This window comes from Diadema antillarum, unplaced genomic scaffold, assembly GCF_040938485.1.
Source record: "Diadema antillarum isolate AM-2024a unplaced genomic scaffold, OU_Dant_1.0 seq00000693_RagTag, whole genome shotgun sequence".
Classification (NCBI taxonomy): domain Eukaryota; kingdom Metazoa; phylum Echinodermata; class Echinoidea; order Diadematoida; family Diadematidae; genus Diadema; species Diadema antillarum.
Window position 1 is genome coordinate 1,460,230 of NW_027271598.1, and position 24,827 is coordinate 1,485,056.

Here is a 24,827-nt window from a genome sequence, read left to right on the forward strand (position 1 = left end):
CGGTTTTTAGCTATGGTGCGCCAAAAGGAACCACGTCTGGTTCTGTTACAGTATCATTTCCCCGCTGATAGTTTTGTTGCAAAATAAATCTTCAACTCGGTCTACAACGCATGTACTGTAATTATGACACAGATGCATGTGTAATGGAAACTGTTGAAATTTTAGGAACTGGTATAATGAGTATCGCATTTGTATGTATTATGCTTGATTTATTGCTAAAAAATGAAAATGATGCAATACTGAGATAAATAAATCAAATCAAATCAAATAAATCAAATCATGCGTCTTTCTAATCTTCATCTTATATACTTATTTGCATCATCATGTGTGATCCACATGTAGACATTTTCAACATTTAATTTAAAACGCAGTAAAATTAATGTACTTTTCAATGGGAATTTTATAAGTTTAACTTGGAATGCTCCTTTTACGGACTTGTTTGCCCATGTCCGAACTTAAATACTCGGAAAGAGCTGGCGACAGGTGGAGACGAAATCGAATAACCATTGCCGAAAATGTATACGCATGCAATGAATTAGAATGCGCGAATGCGAAATCGGTTGCCAAATTAGTCCATTTGAACGAAGAAAAATGATTTTGAATTACCGTATTTTGATGCCTGAGCATATCTGACGAAAATGAATGCTTCTAATATGAAACTGAATGACAAAATAATAAAAATGGCCAGGAAAACCTATAGTCGATGGCCTTTTGTTTATTGTCCACAGAAAAGCAAAGACACTTTTTGTACATATTATCAAAGATTGCTCCACGTACATGTTCTTCAATTATCAGAAGTTTTAGTTTGTTTGTTTCTCTCTGCGTCTCCTTCGAAACCATTAACAATATAACAAACTTTACATGTGTCAAAATATGCAGGACATATGCACAACATGGTATCAAGTAACAGGCTGGCCTTCGATCTGTGCGTGTATTTTAATGCGAGGCCGAGCCATATTAGAAATAATAACACCAAAGTACACGTAGCACGAAATCAAGACGGAATAGAGGGTACTTACATTACGTTTCTCAGAGCCCGCATTTATAAATTACAGTCATGTCGGGATGGGTTGCGGGGGGAGGGAGGGGGGGGGGCAGGGGCGGGCAATATGACAAACTAATGCCTTGACACAATTTGCATTTTGAGACTAACCTTGTGCAACATACTATGACATGATATCAGTCCATTGTACGTTTCTTTCCACTTCATGCATCTTGACCTATACAGATTCCTTTCTGAATGTGGTTTTGTTGATCTCAATAACCCAAAATTTTGGGTTGTATATACTTCATAAATGAAAAATTCATGTTAAATATGTGAAGAAATATGAATATGATAATAGAAATAGATAAGTGTATATAAGAATCAATAAATCTATCTATATTTATATATATATATATATATATATATATATATATTATATATAACAGCAATAGGTTTCTGCTCGGAGTCCAAGAAAGTATTAATTCACAACAGTAGTTCAATATGAAAACTCCGTGAGAGACGTAGTTTCCATATTGAACTATAGATATATAGATAGATATATATAGATAGATATATATATGCATACATATATATACATATATATATGTACATGCATATATATGTATATATATACAGATACATCGTTATCAGAGTAATGTGTATATACAATGTATATGTATAAAATGTGTAAATAGGAGCTTAAAGATACAGATATACAATCATATATCTATATTTTATAATCTGACGATAATACCATGTCGCTAACGATTGCTTTGTGCCTCCTTCTCTAGTCACTCTTATCAATCAAGAAAAGGTCTCCGAACTGTACACTTCTGATAATGATGACCATAAAACACCCATTCACTATCAGATACACACAAGTCATTGTCACACAACTTCTTCACATCTTTGCGTCATGCACTGCACTTAGATTATCTTTATATTTTTCTTTTCTTTTCCGGTGAGTGGTGACGTGATTATCCAATCGTTTCTTTGTATTTTTCTACAATGTGTATTTCTGAGGCTGATATCCTGGTCAAGCGCTTGCTCATAGTAATGTAGTCTCCTGCATTTCTGTTCTAAACATTACGTTGAAGTTCATGTACGCATTCCTGGTAATGCTGTGTTGATTCAAGGCCGATTCGTTTGTAGCTTGCACCAGATAGATTGAAATCTCTTCCGGATGCACGTGTTCGTTCGACACCCAAGAGCCTTACAGCCCATGAACTCAACAATAGGCTAATAATGCCCATGAGTCTGACAGAATGGAAAAAAAAGGCCCATGGGACCGACATTACATCACAGGGCTTAATGTGTCGGTTTCGTAGGCCTTCTTTGCTTAGTGTCGGACTGGTGGACCGTGTTTGCCTATAGTGTAGGATTCATTGTCCACCTTTAAATAGTATCGAGCTCGTCGGCTTTATGAGTTGTTGGCTGCACCCGGAAGAGGTATGAATTTATCTGGTGCAAACTACATACGAATCGGTCTTAAATCATCACAGTATTGCCATGGATACATTTACTTCAACATACATTTAGTGAACTGGGTATGTCTTTTTGCACGACCTAAGAATGCATGGTTTGGATATGTCTGACATTTAACGTGAACAAAATACCAGTAACTATATACTGGCATAGTCAATAAATCATCCAATAATTAACATGCAATAACGCCACACTAAAATCATACATCAGCGTGCAGTGAGGGTGAATGGACGCACAACCATACACAACCATGATCAGTTATGGGAAATAGTTATAACGACGTCATAATGCAATGTCAACTCTGTCAACTCTCAACTTTTCTTGAGCTTTATCTCAGCCAGTGACACATTAATTTTCCTACTGGAGATAAGGAACAACAGAAGGCATTTTTCCATAGAAGACGAGTATGTTAGCCACATTAAAAAAAAAAATCAAACTCCCTATTCTTGAGTTACATGGAACTCGAGACACCAGACGTTTTGGCGGAATTGAAGAAGAACCCCGCACATTTTAGGGCTAAAGTGAAAGAAGCTGGTTTAATGAGACATAGCACAAGAAAGTATTGAATTTTTCGTGTTTTGTATTCGATCTTTGAGAATTTAATTTCAGTTCACGTGTGCTTACGTCAGACACGTCTTTGTTCGGACTTTACTTACCAGACAACTACTGCCAGGCTACCACCTACGTGACTTACACCGGCCAGTAGAGTATTAGACTCGCGCCATCTATTGACGGCCAGTAAAATGATGAAACATTCCATTTGAATTTATTTTATTTGAATTGATTTATTAGTTTCTGCATTATCATTGTGCATGTACACAGAATATCGATAATACATATACATACTCTTTGATTAAAAGATAACTTTGCTTCCAATGGATTTACATGGCTGAGAAAGAATACCTTATGATCTATGTTAGAAGAGTCAACACAATTGAAATTGTTTGCTTCACTTTTTCAGTGGTTTACAAAACGTTAATCAAATCAACTTATAATCAATAAAGCTGCATTACTTGCGATACCCTCGTTTGAGTCTGAACGGCATGTAGGCAAAGTATACAACATACACGATGTTTTTTCGCAGCTTACAGATCTAAAGACAAACATTTCTTCTTCTTTTTTTTTCAAAACAAATCTGAACACATCTAAAAATCGTGAAAAATCCGAAATCCTAGACATTTTTTTTTTCAACAGGCATGACAGAGTGTTACACATTTCTTGATTCCTCATCTCTCTATGATGATACATGATTTCCTGATTCATTTCAATTACTCTAATCAAGAAGGCAACAAGGAAGGAAAATGAAAATGACGAGAACAAAATGAAAAATAAATAAAATGAAAAGAGCTGGAGTGGAGTTAACCTTTGGAGTGAGCGCATGCAGGCTACCTCAGTATCATCTCTAATGGTGATACTGTTTCATGTGGCTCAAGTAGCCCGATGGTTAGGGGGCCTCTAAGAATTGATATAGGACCACCAAATTTTCAAAAAGGCTATCTTTTGGTGAACTGATTGAGCAGCTAAAATTCAGAGATAATCTGTATCATTTTTTTCCTTTATTTGGGGGCCCCTAAAATTTCAGATTCAAAGAAATTAGTGGCCCAAAGAAAGAATGTGGTGTTAGCCTTGTTACATACGTATAATTATGTATTTCGTTGTATCCTAAGGTTTACATGTGTACAGAGACCATTATCAATATTCCAATCTATTCTCTTTGTACTGGGATATGGCCTTTGGGTGATATGCGCGTCATATAATTCTCCCGTATTTCTAACTGACAGAATAAAACACATACACAGATAAACAACTTGAGATTTCGAGTACTTTCAGTATCATCTGGCAGAGAAGAACAACACAGGGAACTATCCCAAGATATAAACGCATTTATGGGACAAAAAATGCCTGATCAAGAAAAGTTGATAGATGATAAGCAATGTATAAGTAGACCTACATTGTTGTAGTTTGGAGATCTGATATATGCAAGAAATAAAACTATTATTATTGTTATTATTATTATTATTATTATAATTATTATTATTATTACTATTATTATTATTATTATCGTTGTTATTATTATCATTGTATTATTATTATTATTGTTATTGTTATTATTATTATTATTATTATTATATTCAGGAATTGATACGAGAACAACTTTTTTGGGGATGAGGATTTAAACATTGTAGAAAAGAACTAAGACAATGAGTTCGATAGATTTTATTTCAATTCCTATATTTTCAATTCTAACAAACACTGTCGATGTACAAAACATAGAATGAAGAAAAAAAAAACAATGTAAGAAGAAAGAAAAAAATACATCAAACACCATGGTGTCTCATGAATTTATTAGTTGTGATAAGTATCGATTTTCTGCAGTGACTATATACGCGATAGTCTAATGCATGTCTGATGGGAATTAATGAATGGTACAATAAACGTATTTTAAACACTATTGGAAGTTGTTTATTAGTAAACTAATAAAGAAATGATGCGGTTTTAAAATAATGTATGTAAAGCAGTGATTCTAAATCTTTAATTCGTAAAACAATCTTTCAGTCGAGTGCTAGATAATGAGAACTATTCATAAGTCTTATACATGTTTTTGTAGTGACAATGATAGAAGTGATTTTGGTAATACCACAGTTTCTCCATACAGTGTTACAATATGCGATATAATAAGGTATAGTAAATGAGTGTATTATAAAGAATTTGCAGCTTTTTTATTACGATATTCTCTAACTTTCCAGAGGATCCCTATATTTCGTGATTATCATCAAATAAACTTTGAATTCCTCTTAAAATGGCATGCTCTGTACTATTTTCTGAGTGATTTCTTGGTATCTCGCAAAAAGTTAAAAGCCCACTCCTCATCTCCATTAATACTGTACCATCCCTTTAAGGTCTGAACTTAGTTCCTGCATCGGACGATCTTGAATCATCGGATCACGTCCTCCATGTCTGACACTGACATGATAGTCGACGGACACAAATCACATTCGTCGGACTGTGATACGATACACTTCAGTGGGTGATAGGAAGACAAAAACATTGTTTCCGACGAGTAAGAAATGAGAAACAAGCTCTGTCGGCGGAAAATGTATATTGTGTCCATCAGCTATATCATGCACAAGGATTCTTAATGAAATGCAAAAGGTAGATAATTGACTACAAAATTGTCTGTCTAAGATTGTCTAAAATTTTAATGCCATAACACGTTCAATAACCGTGACTTCTTCAGTAGATTGGGAAAATTATTTTCCAGTGGACACTTTTGATAAGTGAGCTGTGGAATTGATTGCTGTGAAACGAAATTATTTACAGTTTGTGTAAAAGTGAGTGAATGACTGATTAGAAATGACATGCTAAGTATTGCTCGATTTGAACGACAATTTTCAGAATTCAATTAACTAGAGTTTGAAATTGGTTGGGAAACGAGCCATCATTTATAATTATGTCCGTCTATTCGTGTGTGAAAATGCATATGTGAGTGTGAATTTGACCCGAATGTTTAATGTATACACTAGAAACATATTCCTCGACATTAAACCTTTATCATTCATGAGATGTCTGCTCGTCTCTACCCCTTTGTTGCATTAGCTTGAGTGCCCCCTCAAATACCCGCAAAATTGAGACATGGTACTGTATACGGAGAGGCGGCGCAAGACTCGCTTGATTACGGTTTGTTTGTTTGTTTGTTTTTTGTTGTTTTCTGTCCTTCTACAACGTCTTGCGTAACTCATTGGCATCATATTATTCAACACTTTTCCTGATTACGATCGGAACCGCTTTTGAACAAGCCGCGCGGCCTTGGAAACGAGAGCGATAAGTATAAGTTGATAAGTACTTCACTCTTTGTGTGAAAAAAAAACCCAAAAAACTTCTACCAACTTTCCAGGTGAGTGTTCATCCACACTATAATGGAGTCTCTAAGAGGCGGTGGAGATACTTTCAAAGACGGTGTTCAGTGACAACGAGGTGATGAACGACGTCGACCACGAAGGTACGACATCAGCCCACCTAAGATCCAAAGATGAGAAATGCCAAAGGCGAGAACCAGAACAAAACTGCCTGGGGCAAACTCTTTCTATGCGTGCTTCGGACTCCTTAGATGTGGTGAGCTTAAAATGGATGTGCGGGGAGAAGATCTCACGGGGCAAGCGGTAGGATGTCATCCTAGGCGTCTCGTGAAATCACGTTTTGAGTAGAAACACGAGATCTGCTGTACATTAATTTTGATGCACATCCTTGTCTCTTCCTCCTTAACACGTGTCCATGGTTATACGGACCTTGTAGGTCCATGGTTATACCAAGGAGGTACAAAAAAAAAAGTTCCCATGGTTACACCAAGGAGTTACCTATGCTCACATTGTACCTCTTTGGTTAGACTTGCTCGCGTGTCCTGTCAAACAAGGGCATCGACCCCACGAAAATATTGGGGGGGGGGGGGGCAAACATCATTTGCCCCCCCCCCCCTCTTATATTATTACCAAGATGCGGATATATTTGTTGCTTTTTTGATGGAAAACTGTCCAAATATTTCCCCAAAGTGTGCACCAGATTTTTAAATTTTAATTTTGAATATGCAAAATCTCCCTCGAATAGGAAGGTGGGGGGAGGGATCCCCTTCCCTCACACTTCCTTGTCTGATACCCTTTCGTGCACTTAGCACACTTTTGAAATTGACAAGTTTCCGAATATTTCATCACAAGTTGTGCTCCAGATCCACTTCAGTTCCGACAAATTCAAAGGTTCTCTCATGCGAGAGTGGGATATCCTCTTTCAATTTACCCCTCACCCTCGGTTCCCATCCATAAATTCAATACATTTCTTTTAGATACAATTTCCCAAATATTCTGAAAATGCAAAATCTCCCTCGTGTGGCCTCCCCACCTCCTCCATTGCATCGCTCCCTCGCACGTATCCTCCAACTTTTGCCTCCTTCCCCCACCATCGTGAAAACGGGTCAACGCCCTGCTGTCTAATACCCGCATAAATGTGTGAGGAAATGGAGCTACAAATGTATATGAGAACATGCATGTATCTTGTGGCGCCATGATGAGGAAGACGAGATGTGATCCTCCGTACTGTCGACAGAATGAGGGTGTGATAGTTGCACGTCATGAAAACATTTTGATTGCATAAGTCTGTATAAGTCGTTTAGCTTTTTTTATCACCCTCTCACGTCTAAAGAATTACGTAACTTATTATGGCATCATATTTAACACCCCCGTGATTAGCATCGCACCATTAGTTTGTGAAATCGACGAGGGGCGTTGGAAAAGAGAACTAGAGATAAGTTATCGAGTATGCACTCCATACTTCGTGAGAAGAGCACTTCTACCAATTTTCCAGTGCATCTGGAGAATGCAGCTATGGAGTCTCAAGAGGTTGCCGAGGGCGATATCTCAGGAGATGGACGTTGCGTCACCTTGATGGCGTCCAGTGACGAAGAAGTGGTGAACGACGTCCCCCATGAAGGCACGACTTCAGCTCACCCGAGATCCAAAGATGAGAAATACCAAAGGCGAGAATCGGAAAGAAACTGGCTGGGGACTCTTCGCGTCCATGCTTCGAACTCCGTAGATGTGGCGGGCCTGAAATACGTGTGTGGGGTGGAGTACTCACGGGGCAGGCGGTAAAAAACCTATGATTCGTATTGTTCGTTCATTAAATCTTTACCTCATATAGCAACATGAGATCTGGGACGGGTTTTTTTTTTTAACCCAGTATTTCGTCAATAAACCATTCGCAGAACACGAGCAGTATGTATAGGAAGTAATGATATTTGGCAAAGACGTCAACAAACACTTAGAACAAAACGTGAACAGTACCTCGACGGGGATAACACAGATTTAACTTAGTTTGATTTTGGATTTAGTGTAATTTTCGTGTGCTCATTGCTCAGGGTGCTTCCATCATTCATGGCCAGTGTGACATCGGTAGTCATGAATAAATATTTGATAGAGACTACGAAACCAAAGCAACCACCCACATTACGATAACTACATTATTTAATAGAAGAATATAATGTGTACTAACTGACTACAGTTTTATCGTTCAAATTGACTTTTCACGCAACCGTACCGATGAAATGTATTTTAATTTTATTATATTCACTAAATGCGGACATACATAAACTGTGCATGCATGAGAAGCCTAAATAGTATTTGTACATGGAATAATCATTGATTTTATGCGCGAAACACATTTTTCTATCGTCATAAACAGATTGTAAGGTTTCCCGGAACTGCCAGTAGATATAACTTATTCATCTAGGTACACGAACAGTATACAACTATTTGATTATTCTCTTAATTACTTGCTAAAATTTAAATCTGTGTAATTCAAATTCCCTTCCACTCCTGCCCCCCCCCCCACCTAAAAAAAAAGAAGAAAAGAAATGAATCAAGTTCGTAAAAGTTAATTTCATTTAGCAAGGGAAGGTGACGTAACTTCGCAATTTATCACAGCGTTCATTTTGGCAAAATGTTTCGGTCATTCAGTTTCTCACATTTGGCATTCAAAATCGTAAATCACTTCGAACAGATTTCGTCGACGAGAGTTATTCAGGTATATTCGTTCATTGCTCATAATAACTGTATTGTCTTTGCCTGCTTACACGCCTGTTCTCTTTATTGAGTAATATCTGCATAAACTTTGCTTAGATTCTGTCTTTTTCGTCTTCCAAAGATATACTCTCCTCCCCCCCCCCCCGCGTTCCGTTGAATATTCGCCACGGCAGCCCATTTGAATGCCCCCCCCCCCACCCCGGTCGTTCTTGTTTGAATGACAAACGAGTCAAATTCTTTGGTCAGGGTTTAGACTGAATGACCGAAATACGCAGATAAATGACGAATTTTATGGTGCAGGTTTTGTTCGCTAATTTGAATGATTCTTATCAAACCGAACGAAACACACTCACACACACACACACACATACACACACACACACACAAATAAAGTTGAAAACAAAATTATTCTTTGAAAGAAAAAAACAAAACAAAATGATGTCATGATGACACTGTAATGATGACACGGTAGTTTGATAATGATGACAATAATAGTATTCATGATGATTAAACGCCTAGTTGAAACAACAAAGGTTTTCCCATCCAATAATGTTTTTAGCATAGATTTGGTTTGCTTAGAATGATTATTTACTAATGTGAATTTGTTTATGTAATGATACTTCATATCATAGAATGTCACACTCATCTATGTGAAGGGTACACTTGTCACAAGTTTTTGTCCTTCAAGAGATGCACCCCAGCATGTTTAACTTGATGACATGCTACTTGCACTAATATATACTTTACATTTGCTAGAAATAAATGTCATTGACCTTGAACCTGAACCTAAAGTCCATCAAACGAGGAAAGGTGCCGGATCAATGGAAAACACCCTGCTCGTCCCGTAATTGCCGAGCATTGTGTTTTCGCTGATTTTATAGCGATAATCGACTTCATCGTCTGTGCACTGTTGCAGAAACGGCTGGCTGGTGGTATTGCTGCTCACGGTGACGCTTCTTGCCGCACACATCGGTAACCGATGTCGCCACTACACCTCTCGGCCAGTGACTGTGGACATCGACATCGAGCGGGCTCACGAACTCGTCTTCCCTAAAATCACCATTTGCAACTACAACGAGTTTGCGTGAGTTGTGGCTATTCTAGCAACTTCGCTTAATAACTAGTTTGATTTGCGTGCGTTTGGTTGTTAGATTATCTCCCTCAGTTGATAAGTGTGAAGAAAATTCATTTTGTTACATTGAGTTGTCGTCCTGCCTATGATTTAGTTCATTTTTGTCATCCAGCGTCACGCCATGACTGAAAAAGGGGGAAATAGAATGCTGAACTCCTGAGTGCGTATGGTAAGCTTAAGTAGATACAGGGCAGTAAAGATGAGATTATGATCATTTATGCGAATTTGCGAATTCAAAAAGTTGAAACCAACAGCAAGAACATCCCCTTGACCTGTTTTGTATACGTTATCATGTTAGGAATAGCTCATTGCCCGCTCTTCTTTTCTTATGGTAGAACGAGACAAATGAAAAGATTGATGTTAAATTCTCTCAGTTTTTTGTACCTTTCTGTGGTTTTCCTACTGTGACATCCAGAATTGTTGTAACCTTTTTGCCCATACATGACAGTATATGGTTAAAACCCAAAGTTAAACCACATTTCCTCAAATTTTCGCTTTGGCACATGGCCGATATTTGTGATCATTGATCAAAAATATAAATCAACTATTTGGTGAAACAAGCTCCCTTTAAATCCTGTAGCAAATGATTTGATGCAACATGAATTTATTGCCTCTTCATCTTTACCTTTGTCATAACAGCACCACTTAATGCTTGTATGTTGGATCTGTAGAACGATATTGATTTAGGATTTTTATTGATTATACAGGAGGTCAAAGGTAGAGAACAAAACCGTAGTGGACGATTTAATCAAGGCGCACGTTAAGACATGGATCTCTGGTACGGCGTCTCCCCTGAGCGACGAAGATCTGAAAGTCCTCAGCGAAATGAACACCAGCAACGTTTACATGGACCTATCCCTCAACCTGAATGACACGTTTATGAGGTAAATATTTGGGATCTTCAGTTTTATGCACGTCATTTCATCTCATTCCATTTTATTTCAGTTAATAGTTCAATAGTATAATTCCATTCGGCGTATGGGTATATATTATAAGCAGTCTAGACGGCCACGCAAAGACTATCTCAATTCAAACAGAGGAGGGAGTGTTCGAACAATCTGCTATGGGGAAGGGACTCCAGTCGGCTCTGAATTACAACGCTGCTTTCCCACTATTGTGCAATCCGTTATGAACACCACGATTGATCATTCGTAATTGATCGTGGAAGTTTCGTTCAACTCATCTGAAATTTCATGTTTGGATACGAGGTTACGCGAGTCGATACGGGCAAGTACGAGATGATGCGATATGGTCACAACTGGTCTATTTCAAGCAAATACGATCTGTCACAATCTGGTCTCCAGTTCAAATACGATCAGATAGAATTGTCCCGTTTGAGTGCACGATTACTGATCTAACACGATCTCATTACTATCGGTATTGGCGATCTTTGTATTATTGAACCGTCAAAAAAAAAATTATATAATATAAAAGTTATATTTGCGTTCCTTTTAGCATAACTATTATTTCTAAAACTGTTTCTTTGCTTGCAATATGTCTAACAATATTGTATGTGGATAAAGAAAGCTGGTCATATCATTGTCACCACGAAATTTACAGCCATGTCCAGTGCAAGTGAAATAATTAAAAACAAAATTTCCTTTAATACATCTTATCACTAGTATTCTCTTTTTAGATACTGTGGTTACATAAAAAACCACGAAATCAAGAACTACAAAACATATAATAGTTTATTATGTTCTATGTTTCTTGCTGTTTATAGTATCCAATTTGCTGACAAAACCCTCAGCACCGCAAACGTGACCAACATCTTAACTTCCGACGGCGCTTGCTTTCAGCTAAATAGCGACCCAACGAACTTACTGAAAGCAAAGTTGACAGGTTTGTGTGTTTGTTTGTTTGTTTGTTAAAATATATGTATTCAGGATAAAAAGTTCACCAAAAGCTGTTTTACAACAATGTCCTGTATTAAAATAGATATAAAAACAGTTTCAAATGCAATTTCTAATGCAGTGGATTTCAGCATGTCATATGTAAGTTGAATGGCATTATTCAAACTAAAATATCAAATTAGTAATTTTATAGTAAAGATAATCACTAAAATAGAAATTATCAGGTGAGATACGAACCTACTGGCAGCCAGACTTTTGCAAACTTGACATAAATTAATTTGGCTGAGTGAATGAGAACAACCATCACGTCGGCTGTCGTATCATTATGGTTCACAAAAAGAAAGGAAGGGGGAGGTAGGCAGATTTGAAGATACATAAATTTTGCAAGAAATAAAGCAGCTATGTGCGTAAAATTACCATAAAACTGATCTGCCGTTGAATATTCAGAAGATTTAGACACAATTTGAAATATAATTCTTCCTGAATCATCTAAATTCTAATGTTACTTTACGAGAGCGGAGGATCTACTTTGATATCAAACAGTTAATAGAAAAGAAAATGTGGGGGCATTTCATGAAGCATTTTGTCCGACAACTGTGTCGGACAGATTTGCTCTTCGCCAATCAGATGCAAGGATTTCAATAGCTTTAACAGTTTGTCAGGAAAAAATATCTGACAAAACGCATCATGAAATGCCCCCAGAGCCCAGATGGAGGTTAAAGTATAAACAAAATAAGAGACTTGTAAGGGTGTATGACCCTACGACGTTATCTAAAATACATTTCGTGTTATTGGGAGCTGATATAGAAAAATGAACTTATTTATTCCATCACAAACTCTGGATTTTACCCGAGTTAAATGAATTTTGAACATGAAGTATTATTGCTCACTCTGCTATTTCTGGTAATCGATTACAGGACGGATGAACGGGCTTCGTTTAATACTTGACATACAGCAAAGTGAGTACTATTACGGAGCACTGGACGTCTTCGCGGCTGGTTTAAAGGTGTACATGAACTCGCAGGATCACCCGGCGCTCCTCAATGAGATCGGGTCGTTCTCTGTAATGCCCGGTACCCGCTCCTTTGTTGGCTTGTCGCTGACCAAGGTGCGTGGAACAACGTGTTGTAATTCAGTCGTTCGCTTCATCTGTTACATCAGAGAAATTATTATATTTCCTTTGTCGCAATGTACGTTATACCTATTTCCGGCGTAAAAAAAAAGATAAATATATATATTTATACAACACCTCAGAATGATGTCGAATTGTGATTGGCCAAGAACATGTCACATGACATTCAACAGAAAATACCTATCAAGCTCATTGAGAGTGACAGCCATACAATAGGCCCCTGGCATGGGCCTATTGCACGGCTCGAAGGTACTATAGCACGGCTTCGCGGGGGGCTACTAATGCATGGCCGCTCACAGAGTTCTGTGGCTCACACCCGTAGCAAAGCGCCAGCAAACTACATTGTACGTGCTGGCCGGCTGCGCTGCGCTGCCGGTAAGTCTCACAGACCAGGCGCGGCGCGCCGGCGGAGTACTGCAACGTTAACGTGTACGTACGTGTACGCGCAGCTACTTCACCTAGCTAGCTAGCGCTAGCTAGTTGCATGTATCGCGCGGCCTTTATACCTACTGCTGTGTTTTTACTTTTGACTCTGATCTGCTACGTGGACCACAGTGATCCCAAAATCAAGACTTCATTTCAAGTTGAGAAACCGTAATTTGATTATTTTTCTGTGTTTTTATACAAAATCATTTTCGGAAATAGAGTCTAGACCTACAGTACTACTAGATCTACCGACATCTCAGATCGGCCTAACAGTCAGGCCTAACTCGATCTAACGTTAGCGTAGAATGGGTATAGACCCGCTGCGGAGTTTGTGATTCCTGTGACTGTGTGGTCGAATCATGACGAGTGTTTGAAAGCAGTACACAGGGTGGGTTAACAATTCTCTACCTAATTGTTACATTTATTTTGGGGCCTTCCTGAGTTGGCGGTCACTAATTTTGTACTGTGATTGTGGACAAGGTGTTGTATAAAACGAATAATTTATGATTTTGTTCGTGCATTGGGGCACGTAATACCGCACTCGGCGCGAGATTCGCCACTGGTCTATTCAACGCGGCGCTACGCGCCTTGTTGAATAGACCAGTGGCTTATCTCGCGCCTCGTGCGATATTCGTGCCCTATGCACTCATAACTCATAAATTATTCGTATAATATATATATGTATATATACGTATATATATATATATATATATATATATATATATGCTGACGAATTGCTACTCGCTAGGATTGTGGTGTTGTGGAATGATGCATACTTTAAAAGAAAGTACTATCTTTTGTCAGAGCAATATTAGCACCTACGATATACAAGAGCACATAAATTCTCCGAAGCAGAATTGGTACACTCTGCAAAAAAAGAAGGTAAACACTTTTTCGAGGTCATATTTTTCATAGAAGATTTTTATGAAAATCAATGTATTATACTTAGTATACCATATTGAAGGGAATTTAATTGGCTGTTAAGCTGATAGGTTAATTGAAAAGAAAACTTTACGCATGAGTGAGCACATTCGTTTTTGTTCTCCAAGGCACAAAATTAAAAATTGCAAAAATTGACATGTTCTCTTTCATTTTGCAAGTGGCCTTCACGATGAAATTGACAACAAAAGACCAGTTTAACACAATGAGAGACATGAATGAAATAGGAAAAATAAGTTTTTGTTCTCCTTATCTCTTTATAACCTGTAAGAAAAACAAAATGGGAAACTAAAGGGGAAAATAAGAATTTTCTGTCAAGTCAAACTTCAAATGACATAGGGAATGACAAGCATAAAGATGATTAAATGAGCAGAATGTCTTTCTTTATTTCTTTTAATCTAGTGATTTAAGAATCCATGTGACAATTTCAAGAACCAAACATTACTTACAATTTCCTAATTTGAAAAAAAGGTTCATATTTGTACCATTTTTGTTAATTATTACTTCTTCTCTTATTTCATTTGAATTTTGATTTGACATAAGATGCTTTATTTTCCTCCATTATTCTTAGCCTTCATTGATCTTTTGGGCTTTAAAGATATCATAGAGATCAAAGGTTTAGTCTTTCAACTTAATTCATGTTTCTTTTTGTGTGAAATTTGTTGTTTGTTCTTGTTGTTCTTTGGAAGAGCACATACGCATGAATGACAACTTGTTCAGTTTTGCAATTTTTACTTTTGTGTCCTGGAAGAGAAAAACAATGGTGTTCACTCATGCGTAAAACTTCCCTTTGTGTTGACCTAACAGGTTGATGGCCAATTAAACAACCTTCAATATGTGACCGTGCACCTCAAAACGAACATAAAGTCGCACACACTGATTTTGCGTGAGGACTGAAAATAAGTGAAATGGGTCAACCTAGCCGAACCTGACTTTTTCATATTTTCCGAAAGAGCGGGTCTTCTTTTACATTATGCTTAAATTTGGTATCATAAAACGGGCAGAAAAGTGTGGTTTTTTTTAGCAGTTTATCTCAAACATTTTTGGCAGAATGGTGTGATTAGGTGTGTCTTTAGAATCCCTTTTTCATTTCTGAGAAACCTTGTCCACACTCTTCACTTTCAACTCTAATAACTTTTGAGAAGAAAGTGTTACTGCTTTGAAAGTTGGCATTGATTATGGACAGAATGTGTTAATGAGGCATGTTTAGTTTCAATTTAATCTGATAATCTCTTCATTGTTGTTATTCTGGTGGTTTACTTCCTTTTTTTTTGTCCCATTCATCGCACAGCCAGCACGGTTTGGTAAAGATTAAGCGCTTGAATAGACACTGTACTTCCGAGCCTCTTTTCTCAGTTCACACTTTTCCTGAGTTTGTGCTTTCTTTCCAATATTTAGATACGTTAGGAGAGTCCATTTGATTTGAGTTATACATCATTTTAAAGCTTAACTGAAAACTCATGTCTGGCGACTTTTTGTTTGTTTTGAGCTGCAGGGTCACATATGGTATATAATACATTAGCTTTCAGTCAAATATTCTATGAGAAATCTAAACTTTAAAAAGCGTTTATTTTCTTTTTTTGCTGAGTGTATATAGGAAGGATTCTCATTTCTTCTCATTCTACAAAAACTCCCTAAATAGTGATAATAATGAATGACATAATAAAACTTTAAATGACAAGTGCAGCAAAGTTGTTCGGCTTCGTTTACTTTGCTCAATAAGTTTTTATCACAAAAAGGGGCCTTTAGTGACACTTCCGAAAGTGCCGGATTTAGGTTTTCCGCCAAATTTCATCAGATTTTCATTCGAATTAATGAAAAGTCGTTCAAATTCGAGCTCTGCTGTCATGGTTCAGTTTACTTTTTTGATCATTCAAATTAATTTCATGTCATTTCTTTTTTTTCTATTTCATCAAATTTAGAGTGAAATTAATTCAGTTTAACGACCCAAAATTGGCATTTAATTTCGAGTCAGCTGGATTGACGTTCAATTTCGTCCGTATTACCAATTTGATAAGACAACTTTGACCTCTAAACATTCGAATTCAGTCAACATAAACAAGATCTGTCGTAATATGATAACGCTTTCATACACATAAAATTTCCTCTTTCTCACTGTTAAATAATATAATTTTATATTTTCATCTTTATTTCGAAGTTTCATTCAGTTGATTTCAGTCATATTCTATGTTTTTCTCCTAAATCTGTGGCCTACTATGATCTTTCTTCCACTTTCCCTTATACAATGTCAACAATAATTATGGATAGAACACTTACGGAATGGACATAATATTTCTCAATTTTTTACACTTCCAGATCCAAATACATTTCGAACCCCTCTCATTTGATTCTTCACTGTCCTCCTATCCACCTGATACATTACTCGACTCAACAGTGGATTTTATTTTGTTTTATTTCATTTTATTTTTTTTTTTGGAAGGGGGAGGGGTTCCAAGAGTATATCGATAGTTGTGCGTGAATGTGATCTTGCTGGTTGTCAAAATGCTTCAACCACTACAGTTGTGTACATATTAAAGAAAAGCTGTTTATATAAAGTGAATTTATAAATGAATGTATATACATGCAAGTATGCTATGAAAGTTGTTGCTTCGGATGACGGTTATTGTTTGCCCAAGGATTTCAGCACAAGTCAAAGCTCCTACGTTCAATGTACATTAATTTTGCATTATTTGCTCAAACGCATGAGTTACTGTACTACAAAGAACATAAGCAGTAACAAAAAAAAAAAAAACACTGCCCAAATGCTGTAAATGTTTGCCTTTTCCAGAATTTGAAATTCCTCAACGTTTTTCACGGCGGTACTGATGCGAATTTGAAAGTGTTTTGCCGTGCAATTTTGATTTGAACGCGCTGTTTACACATTCACATTAAAAAGTCACGAAATAGAATGTTGATGAAATTGAACTGAATGAACTAGTTAATTTCTAGATATTGATATGGGTGATCATTCAAATTTGCTCGAACTTAATGATCGGATCATTAAATCGAATGCAAAAATATGATCAAATCGGGCGGGTAAACATAATGATACTTTAAAGCCTATCTTATACTAGTACATTCAGGGTAATTATAACGTCTATGTGCTTATAACATCATACAGAGACAGTCAGTACGGCCCCCGTATGGACGCTGCGGAGAGAAGAAGCTCAAATATTTCCAGAATTACTCACGAATCAAGTGCAACCTGGAGTGTGAGACTGATTACGTAACAGAGTTGTGCGGATGCAAATCTCCATATATGCCGGGTTTGTGTAAACATCAGGCGTTAACATTGATTTTACATGTAAAGGTGATAATCATTGGATGAGTGATGATTGTTATTCTGGAGTTTCGTATTTCTGAAAATGAAATAAGGTTCGTTATTCAGAAGGTTCGTTGATTCCGAAACATGCATATTCCGTGTACCTGTTAATCTGGTAATGAAAAAAAAAAGATTCCTTAATCCGAACATTGTTATATTTTTGGAGTTATTCCCAAGGTTCCTTCCTCTGAAGGTTCGTAATTCAGCAAGTGGAATAAGGTTCGTTATTCCGAAGGTTCGTTAATCCGAAAATGGATTAACCCGTTGAGGACGAACTGATTTTGCTTCAACACGCATTTCCCATAGACTCCTGCCCGAGTATACTCGGGAGTATACTCGGGACTTGTCCTCAACGGATTAAGTTTATTTCTAAGGTTTGCTAATTAAAAAAAAAGGGAAAAATTGTTTTTTTCTCGTTCATTATTTGTTTGTTTGTTTCTTTCTTTCTTTAGGACCTTTCCCCGTATGTGATCCCTTGACGCAGAGCTTATGCGTTTTAAAAAACATAGGTGAGTATACGTCGTAAACAAAAACAGAAACATGATACCGAAACGACAATGACAATTGAGAATCAATAACAATGATAATAATGATAATGATAATAATGATTATTATAATAATAATGATGATGATAATAGCATTAATAATAATAATGATAATAATAACAATGATAATAATAATGATAATTATTACTATTATTATCATTATAGCAATAAATACCACTTATATAGCGCTTAATACTGACTTTTCTAAGCGCATTAATACAGAAAATATACAAAATCAAAATACAGCATTATATAGGCCTATACATGATACTGTGTACATCATTATGTTCTATTGTTCAGTAGTCATCAGTTAATTTTTCGTGGTATAGATTATAGCTTGTAATGGAATATGATAATAATTTATTTTTATATACTCATTTCAATAATCAGCCACAGTGTGCATGCCCCGTTAGCACAGGTCTTAATGCTGTTCCTAAAAGGTTGTTCAGCCGTACTACCTCATATTTTAGTAAAGATTCTACTGTATGTTTTAGTTTAAAAAAACTTAAAAAAGGCAGACTTTCATTAAAATTGAACAAAATTATATAGGACAGCTATGGAAACTCGCAGTTTCCACGTGTTATCACAACACACTGTTATCTATCGATTACAGTTGTGTATGCAAATTATGGAATTGGTGTTAATACTACGACCCCAACCACTTTTTTGCTGTTACACAAATCTCTTGTGAATAATTCTCTACACGAAGTCACCTCAGAGATATTGTATTCTTCACATTTTACAGCATGGATTTTTATATATTCGTGAGGACCTTTTTAAAGCACGTGATTTTAGTTCTCTCTTCCCTATGGCCATTCGAATATCACAGATACCGTTCGCACGCGATACGATGAATGTAACTGCCCGGTGGACTGCCAATACAGTAGGTTTTTGTACACGCTTTCAACCACGACGTTTCCGTCGCTGTTTTGGACAGATCTAATGGTGGAACAATCCCGGGTTTCGAAGCCGGGAATCAATAGCACTTATGTTCGGTAAGTGTGTATGAAAAATATACATCCCATTTTATGTTCATTTTCTTTTTTGGCTTTAAGGAGTTGACTTAAATTAGAAATTGAAACCATAAAAACTGCAATCTAATTTGAAAAAAAAAATAGTGTGTTTCAAGAAATAGTCATAGTGGTTACAGTCATGCCAAGATTAAAGGAAATGAATAGATGTCACAGAATAGCTTTTCATCCATTCGTTTGTCCATGAAACTTTATTTCTTATCATTTTCATTTCATTTTATATAATTATATTCATTTACAATCAAACCTTCCACAGCGTCATGTACCCGCAATGGAGACAAACAAAAGTGGTCTTTATAGGCAAGTGATCCCTACAGGGGCTCTAACTTACCTCTCTCGGGGGCGATCTTTTTTTTCAGTGGCCTTATACAGCAGATAGTGGCCAATGCAGGTTTGACTGTAACTTAATGAAAGCACACCAAAGTAACAAATACGATACATTGTGCACCTTAATACATTGACATGGAAACACACCGCATCTCTTGCATGAAGCACAACTGTAGTTAACTCTGAAGAAATCCAGCTATCACGTAGTCACAACTAAAATGGGTGCACGTCACGAGACCGACACCAACGAGTGATACAGCCCACGAGTCATACAGCTCACGAGTCACAAGGGCGTCACCAGCTTTTTTTCAAGGGGGGTGCGTTTTGACCCTAATGTAACGAGATTTTTTTTTTTTTTTTTTGACAGACATTTGTAATATAGGACGCTCTCAATCCCTAGACTTTTACTGTTGTTGAGGGAAACCAAGCGGGGAAAGGGCACCGGCGTAGCTAGGATTTCATCTTTTACAGTAAAAAACTACCATTTGGAGCTATATTTTTTCGCTTTGGAAATAAAGGGGGGAGGGCGCATCGGGGGCAGCTGCCGGCAATTACTGGCAGCAACATCAGGAGAAAGGCATAACAATGAAATGCGAGCGAGCGGAGCGAGCGAGCTTTAATATTTTGACATTTTACAGTAAAAAAAACACACAAAAAAACTGCCGTTTGTTGCTATATTTTTTCGCTTTGGAAATAAAGGGAGGGGGAGCACCGGACGGAACTGCTGGCAATTACTGGCAGCAACATCAGGTGAATTGCATAACGATTAAATGCGAGCGAGCTTGAAAATTTTACATTTTACAGTCCAAAAGCTGCCGTTCTTAGCCATATTTTTTCGCTTTGGAAATCAAGGAAGGGGGGCGCACCGGGCGGAACTGCTGGCAATTACTGGCAGCAACATCAGGTGAATTGCATAACGATTAAATGCGAGCGAGCGAAGAGAGCGAGCTTGAAAATTTTACATTTTACAGTCCAAAAACTGCCGTTCTTAGCCATATTTTTTCGCTTTGGAAATTAAGGGGGGGGGGGGAGCGCATGCCACCGGGCGCAACTGCTGGCAATTACTGGCACTGGCAACAACCAGGTGAATTGCATAACGATTCAATGCGAGCGAGCGAAGAGAGCGAGCTTGAAAATTTTGACATTTTACAGTAGAAAAACTGCCGTTTGTAGCTATATTTTTTTCGCTTTGGAAATTAAGGGGGGGGGCGCACCGGGCGCAACTGCAGACAATTACTGGCAGTAACATCAGGGGAATTGCATAAAGATTAAATGCGAGCGAGCGAAGAGAGCGAGCTTGAAAATGTTACATTTTACAGTCCAAAAACTGCCGTTCTTAGCCATATTTTTTCGCTTTGGAAATCAAGGAAGGGGGGGGGGGGCGCACCGGGCGGAACTGCTGGCAATTACTGGCAGCAACATCAGGTGAATTGCATAACGATTAAATGCGAGCGAGCTTGAAAATTTTACATTTTACAGTCCAAAAACTGCCGTTCTTAGCCATATTTTTTCGCTTTGGAAATTAAGAGGGGGGAGCGCATACCACCGGGCGCAACTGCTGGCAATTACTGGCAGCAACATCAGGTGAATTACATAACGATTCAATGCGAGCGAGCGAAGAGAGCGAGCTTGAAAATTTTACATTTATTTTTACAGTCCAAAAACTGCCGTTCTTAACCATATTTTTTCGCTTTGGAAATTAAGGGAGGGGGCGAACCGGGCGGAACTGATGGCAATTACTGGCAGCATCATCAGGTGAATTGCATAACGATTAAATGCGAGCGAGCTTGAAAATTTTACATTTTACAGTCCAAAAACTGCCGTTCTTAGCCATATTTTTTCGCTTTGGAAATTAAGAGGGGGGGGGGGGGGAAGCGCATGCCACCGGGCGCAACTGCTGGCAATTACTGGCAGCAACATCAGGTGAATTGCATAACGATTCAATGCGAGCGAGCGAAGAGAGCGAGCTTGAAAGTTTTGACATTTTACAGTAGAAAAACTGCCGTTTGTAGCTATATTTTTTCGCTTTGGAAATTAAGGGGGGGGGGCACCGGGCGCAACTGGACGATTACTGGCAGTAGCATCAGGGGAATTGCATAAAGATTAAATGCGAGCGAGCTTGAAAATTGTGACATTTTACAGTCCCAAAACTGCCGTTGGTAGCTATATTTTTTTGCAGTAAGGGAGGGGGGCACACCGGGTGGAACTGCCGGCAATTACTGGCAGCAACTTCAGGAGAATGGCATTACGACTAAATGCCAGCGAGCGAGCTTGAAAATTTTGACATTTTACAGTCCAAAAACTGCCGTTTGCAGCTATATACTTTTTCGCTTTGGAAATTAAGAGGGGGCGGGGGTGGGGGGGGGGGGGGGTGGGGACGTCCGGTGCGCCCCTCCCCCTGGATCCGCCACTGGTAGTCAAGGGTGTCGGTTTATGTTCATGACTGGGGGAGGTATGACCAGCGAGGTGGCGTCGAAGTGACCAAGTATGGGAAGGATGTCCAAAATCTATGTATATAGTCAACACTGTATAGAATACACTTGCACTCGTAGATAATTATGTATAAAATCAGTGCTGCCATGCAGAACCAGGGGTTCGAATTGCTTTTGCCCACAATTTTTTCTATTTTTTTGTTTTTGTCCCCGATGCAAAATTTCAAAAAAAAAATAAATAGATAAAAAATAATAATCATTTAGTGTCCGGCGTTGAGGTCGCTCGCAGACTGAAGTTTTTTTTTTTTTTTTTTTTTTTTTTTTTAGGGTCTGAAGGGGGGTGCGTTCGCACCCAACGCACCCCCCCCCCCCCCCCTGGTGACGCCCATGAGTCATACAGCTCACGAGTCACACAGCCCATCAGTTATACAGCTCACAAGTCATACAGCCCCTGAGTTCGACACTAAGCTATATGAGGAAGGCCCACGGGTAGATCGACACATTAAGCCCCGTGTTTTTAATATGTCGAACTCGGCTGTTTTTACCTAGTGTCTAACTCATGGGCTTTATTTGCCTAGTGTCAAACTCATGGGCTGTATGACTCGTGAGCTGTATGACTCATGGGCCTGTTTTCAATGTCGAACTCGTGGGCTGTATGACTCGTGAGTGTCGGTCTTGTGGAATGACTCCCTTCAAATACCATATACGTTTATGTACTTTTCACCTGACCTATTTCTTCAGGAAACACTGGGGCTATAAGTAGAACGGTGATATCAATCAATTTATTATTCACTATGTATGGACAGTCAGATTATTTAGAAAGTTATTATTCGTTTCATTGTTTACTAATGAACTCCTTTATCACACACCGTTATCACACACCAGATGGTTCCTAGAGGGGAACTGAAGGCACTGAGCAATCAAAAGCCCAGAAAGAGGGATGTCTCGAAAAAACTAAGAGTTAGCCTTGTAGATTGAAATAACCTGACGCTTGATTGTAGAAGTCATTATTCTTAATTGTTTAATATTGATCTACAACTATCACAAACCGATTACTGGTCAACATAATTATTGATTTTTCATCAGTTTTCATTAGATCAGACGAGACGGTGATATCACTCTGAAAATAATCACATTGAAGAAATGCCGACAGGAAGATTAACTGACTCTTAAAAAAGAATGAAAAAAATGTCAAAATGCAAATATTTACGTTTTTGTTTGTGTTGCTTTCTCCAGGAATAACATATGCGCCATAGATATCTATTTTGAGTCTATGGATGTAACAACCATGAAACAAGACATAGCCTACACACAAATGGCCTTGCTGAGTAAGTAATGATATTGTGCCATTGGACTAAACTAGTCAGAGCATACTCAAGTTTACATGATTATATGAAATATATATAAAAACTTTTTTTTCTTACAATCATTGGTGGAAGCCTCCAACACGGTATCAATTTGGCAAGACATCTGCATCTGCATTGAGACTGCAATGTCGGCAGTCGCAATTTTTATGTTTTCTTCGAATAAAGCAAGGAACCTATAGTAATGATTCCGCTAGCCACGTCCGCGGTGTACTTTTCAATTTTGGTATGGCAATTGTGCTTGTTTCTGCTAGACTACACGATCAAGAGTATAATGGGAATACTATTATTTGCATGAACAAAATACTTTGGGGGAGTTTTCCCATTTTCTTCAATATCACTGTCTTCAAAATTGGAACGATACAGTAACTTCCCCATTCGCATATTTTGCAAATTATTATTGGCAGTACCTTCATATTCGTCTTCAGTTCTGGTTCCATTCTATCTGTTTTCTGTCGGCTCGTAAGTTATAATGGGTAAATCCATGACTTCGACATGTGTGTGTGTGTGTGTGTGTGTGTGTGTGTGTGTGTGTACGTACGCGTGTGTTCGTTCATGTGCCTCTGTGTGTTAAATTGGGTGCTTATTTCCCGTCATCAGAACATCTTTGCCGTGAAGTGCTAAAAACTGCCCTTGCCGTTTCTGAACACTCCCCGTTTTTCTTTGCAGGTGACATAGGGGGCGCTATGGGCTTCTGGTTCGGCAGCAGCCTGCTCACTTTGTACCAGGTCATCGACCTCCTTACCTTCACCTGCTTGAGATCTAAAAGGGAAACACTAACGTCGCATTCAAACTCAATTCTGTGACTAGGGAAAATGAATCAGACAGACACTTTTAATCGGACATATTTGTAGTGTGTAAGATATGGAATGCTGCAGGATTTTATAAGTTTTCAAGAAGTAAGAACGTTTCTAATCACATTTAATGAATATTGCTGTGGTAATTGTACACAATTTAGTGGCCTGTAAAAATACAAATTAGATCCATGAATAGTAATCATTGAATAATATTGTGAAAGCCTTGATAAATTTCGTGTCATTGCCTCAAAGTGTGCAAATATAGAAATACGATCGGCATTAAAAGTGGTAAATTATTGGTAAGTAGACACAACCTAAAGTTGCATTTACTTCATCTCAACAGCTCTAGAATGAATACTTGAGAAAGAGTTTGCTTTGTTTTGAAGAAATATTGCTAAAATATATATTTCTGGTATTGGTTTTGTTCAGATCATGCAGGACTTAAGTGACACCATGACGTCACCACTTCTTCCAGTGGCAAATCAGGT

The 24,827-nt window shown here is 37.9% G+C and overlaps 1 protein-coding gene across 1 annotated transcript; it reads left to right on the top strand.

The window, feature by feature from the left end:
* The first annotated feature begins 7,776 nt into the window (after positions 1-7,776).
* LOC139737452 (acid-sensing ion channel 1B-like) lies at positions 7,777-24,348 on the top strand. Its single transcript, XM_071648128.1, has 7 exons — positions 7,777-8,105; positions 9,956-10,123; positions 10,879-11,055; positions 11,895-12,013; positions 12,942-13,132; positions 17,643-17,733; positions 24,212-24,348. Exons 1-7 carry the CDS (start codon positions 7,777-7,779, stop codon positions 24,346-24,348), a joined length of 1,212 nt encoding a protein of 403 aa, XP_071504229.1.
* The last annotated feature ends 479 nt before the right edge of the window (positions 24,349-24,827 follow it).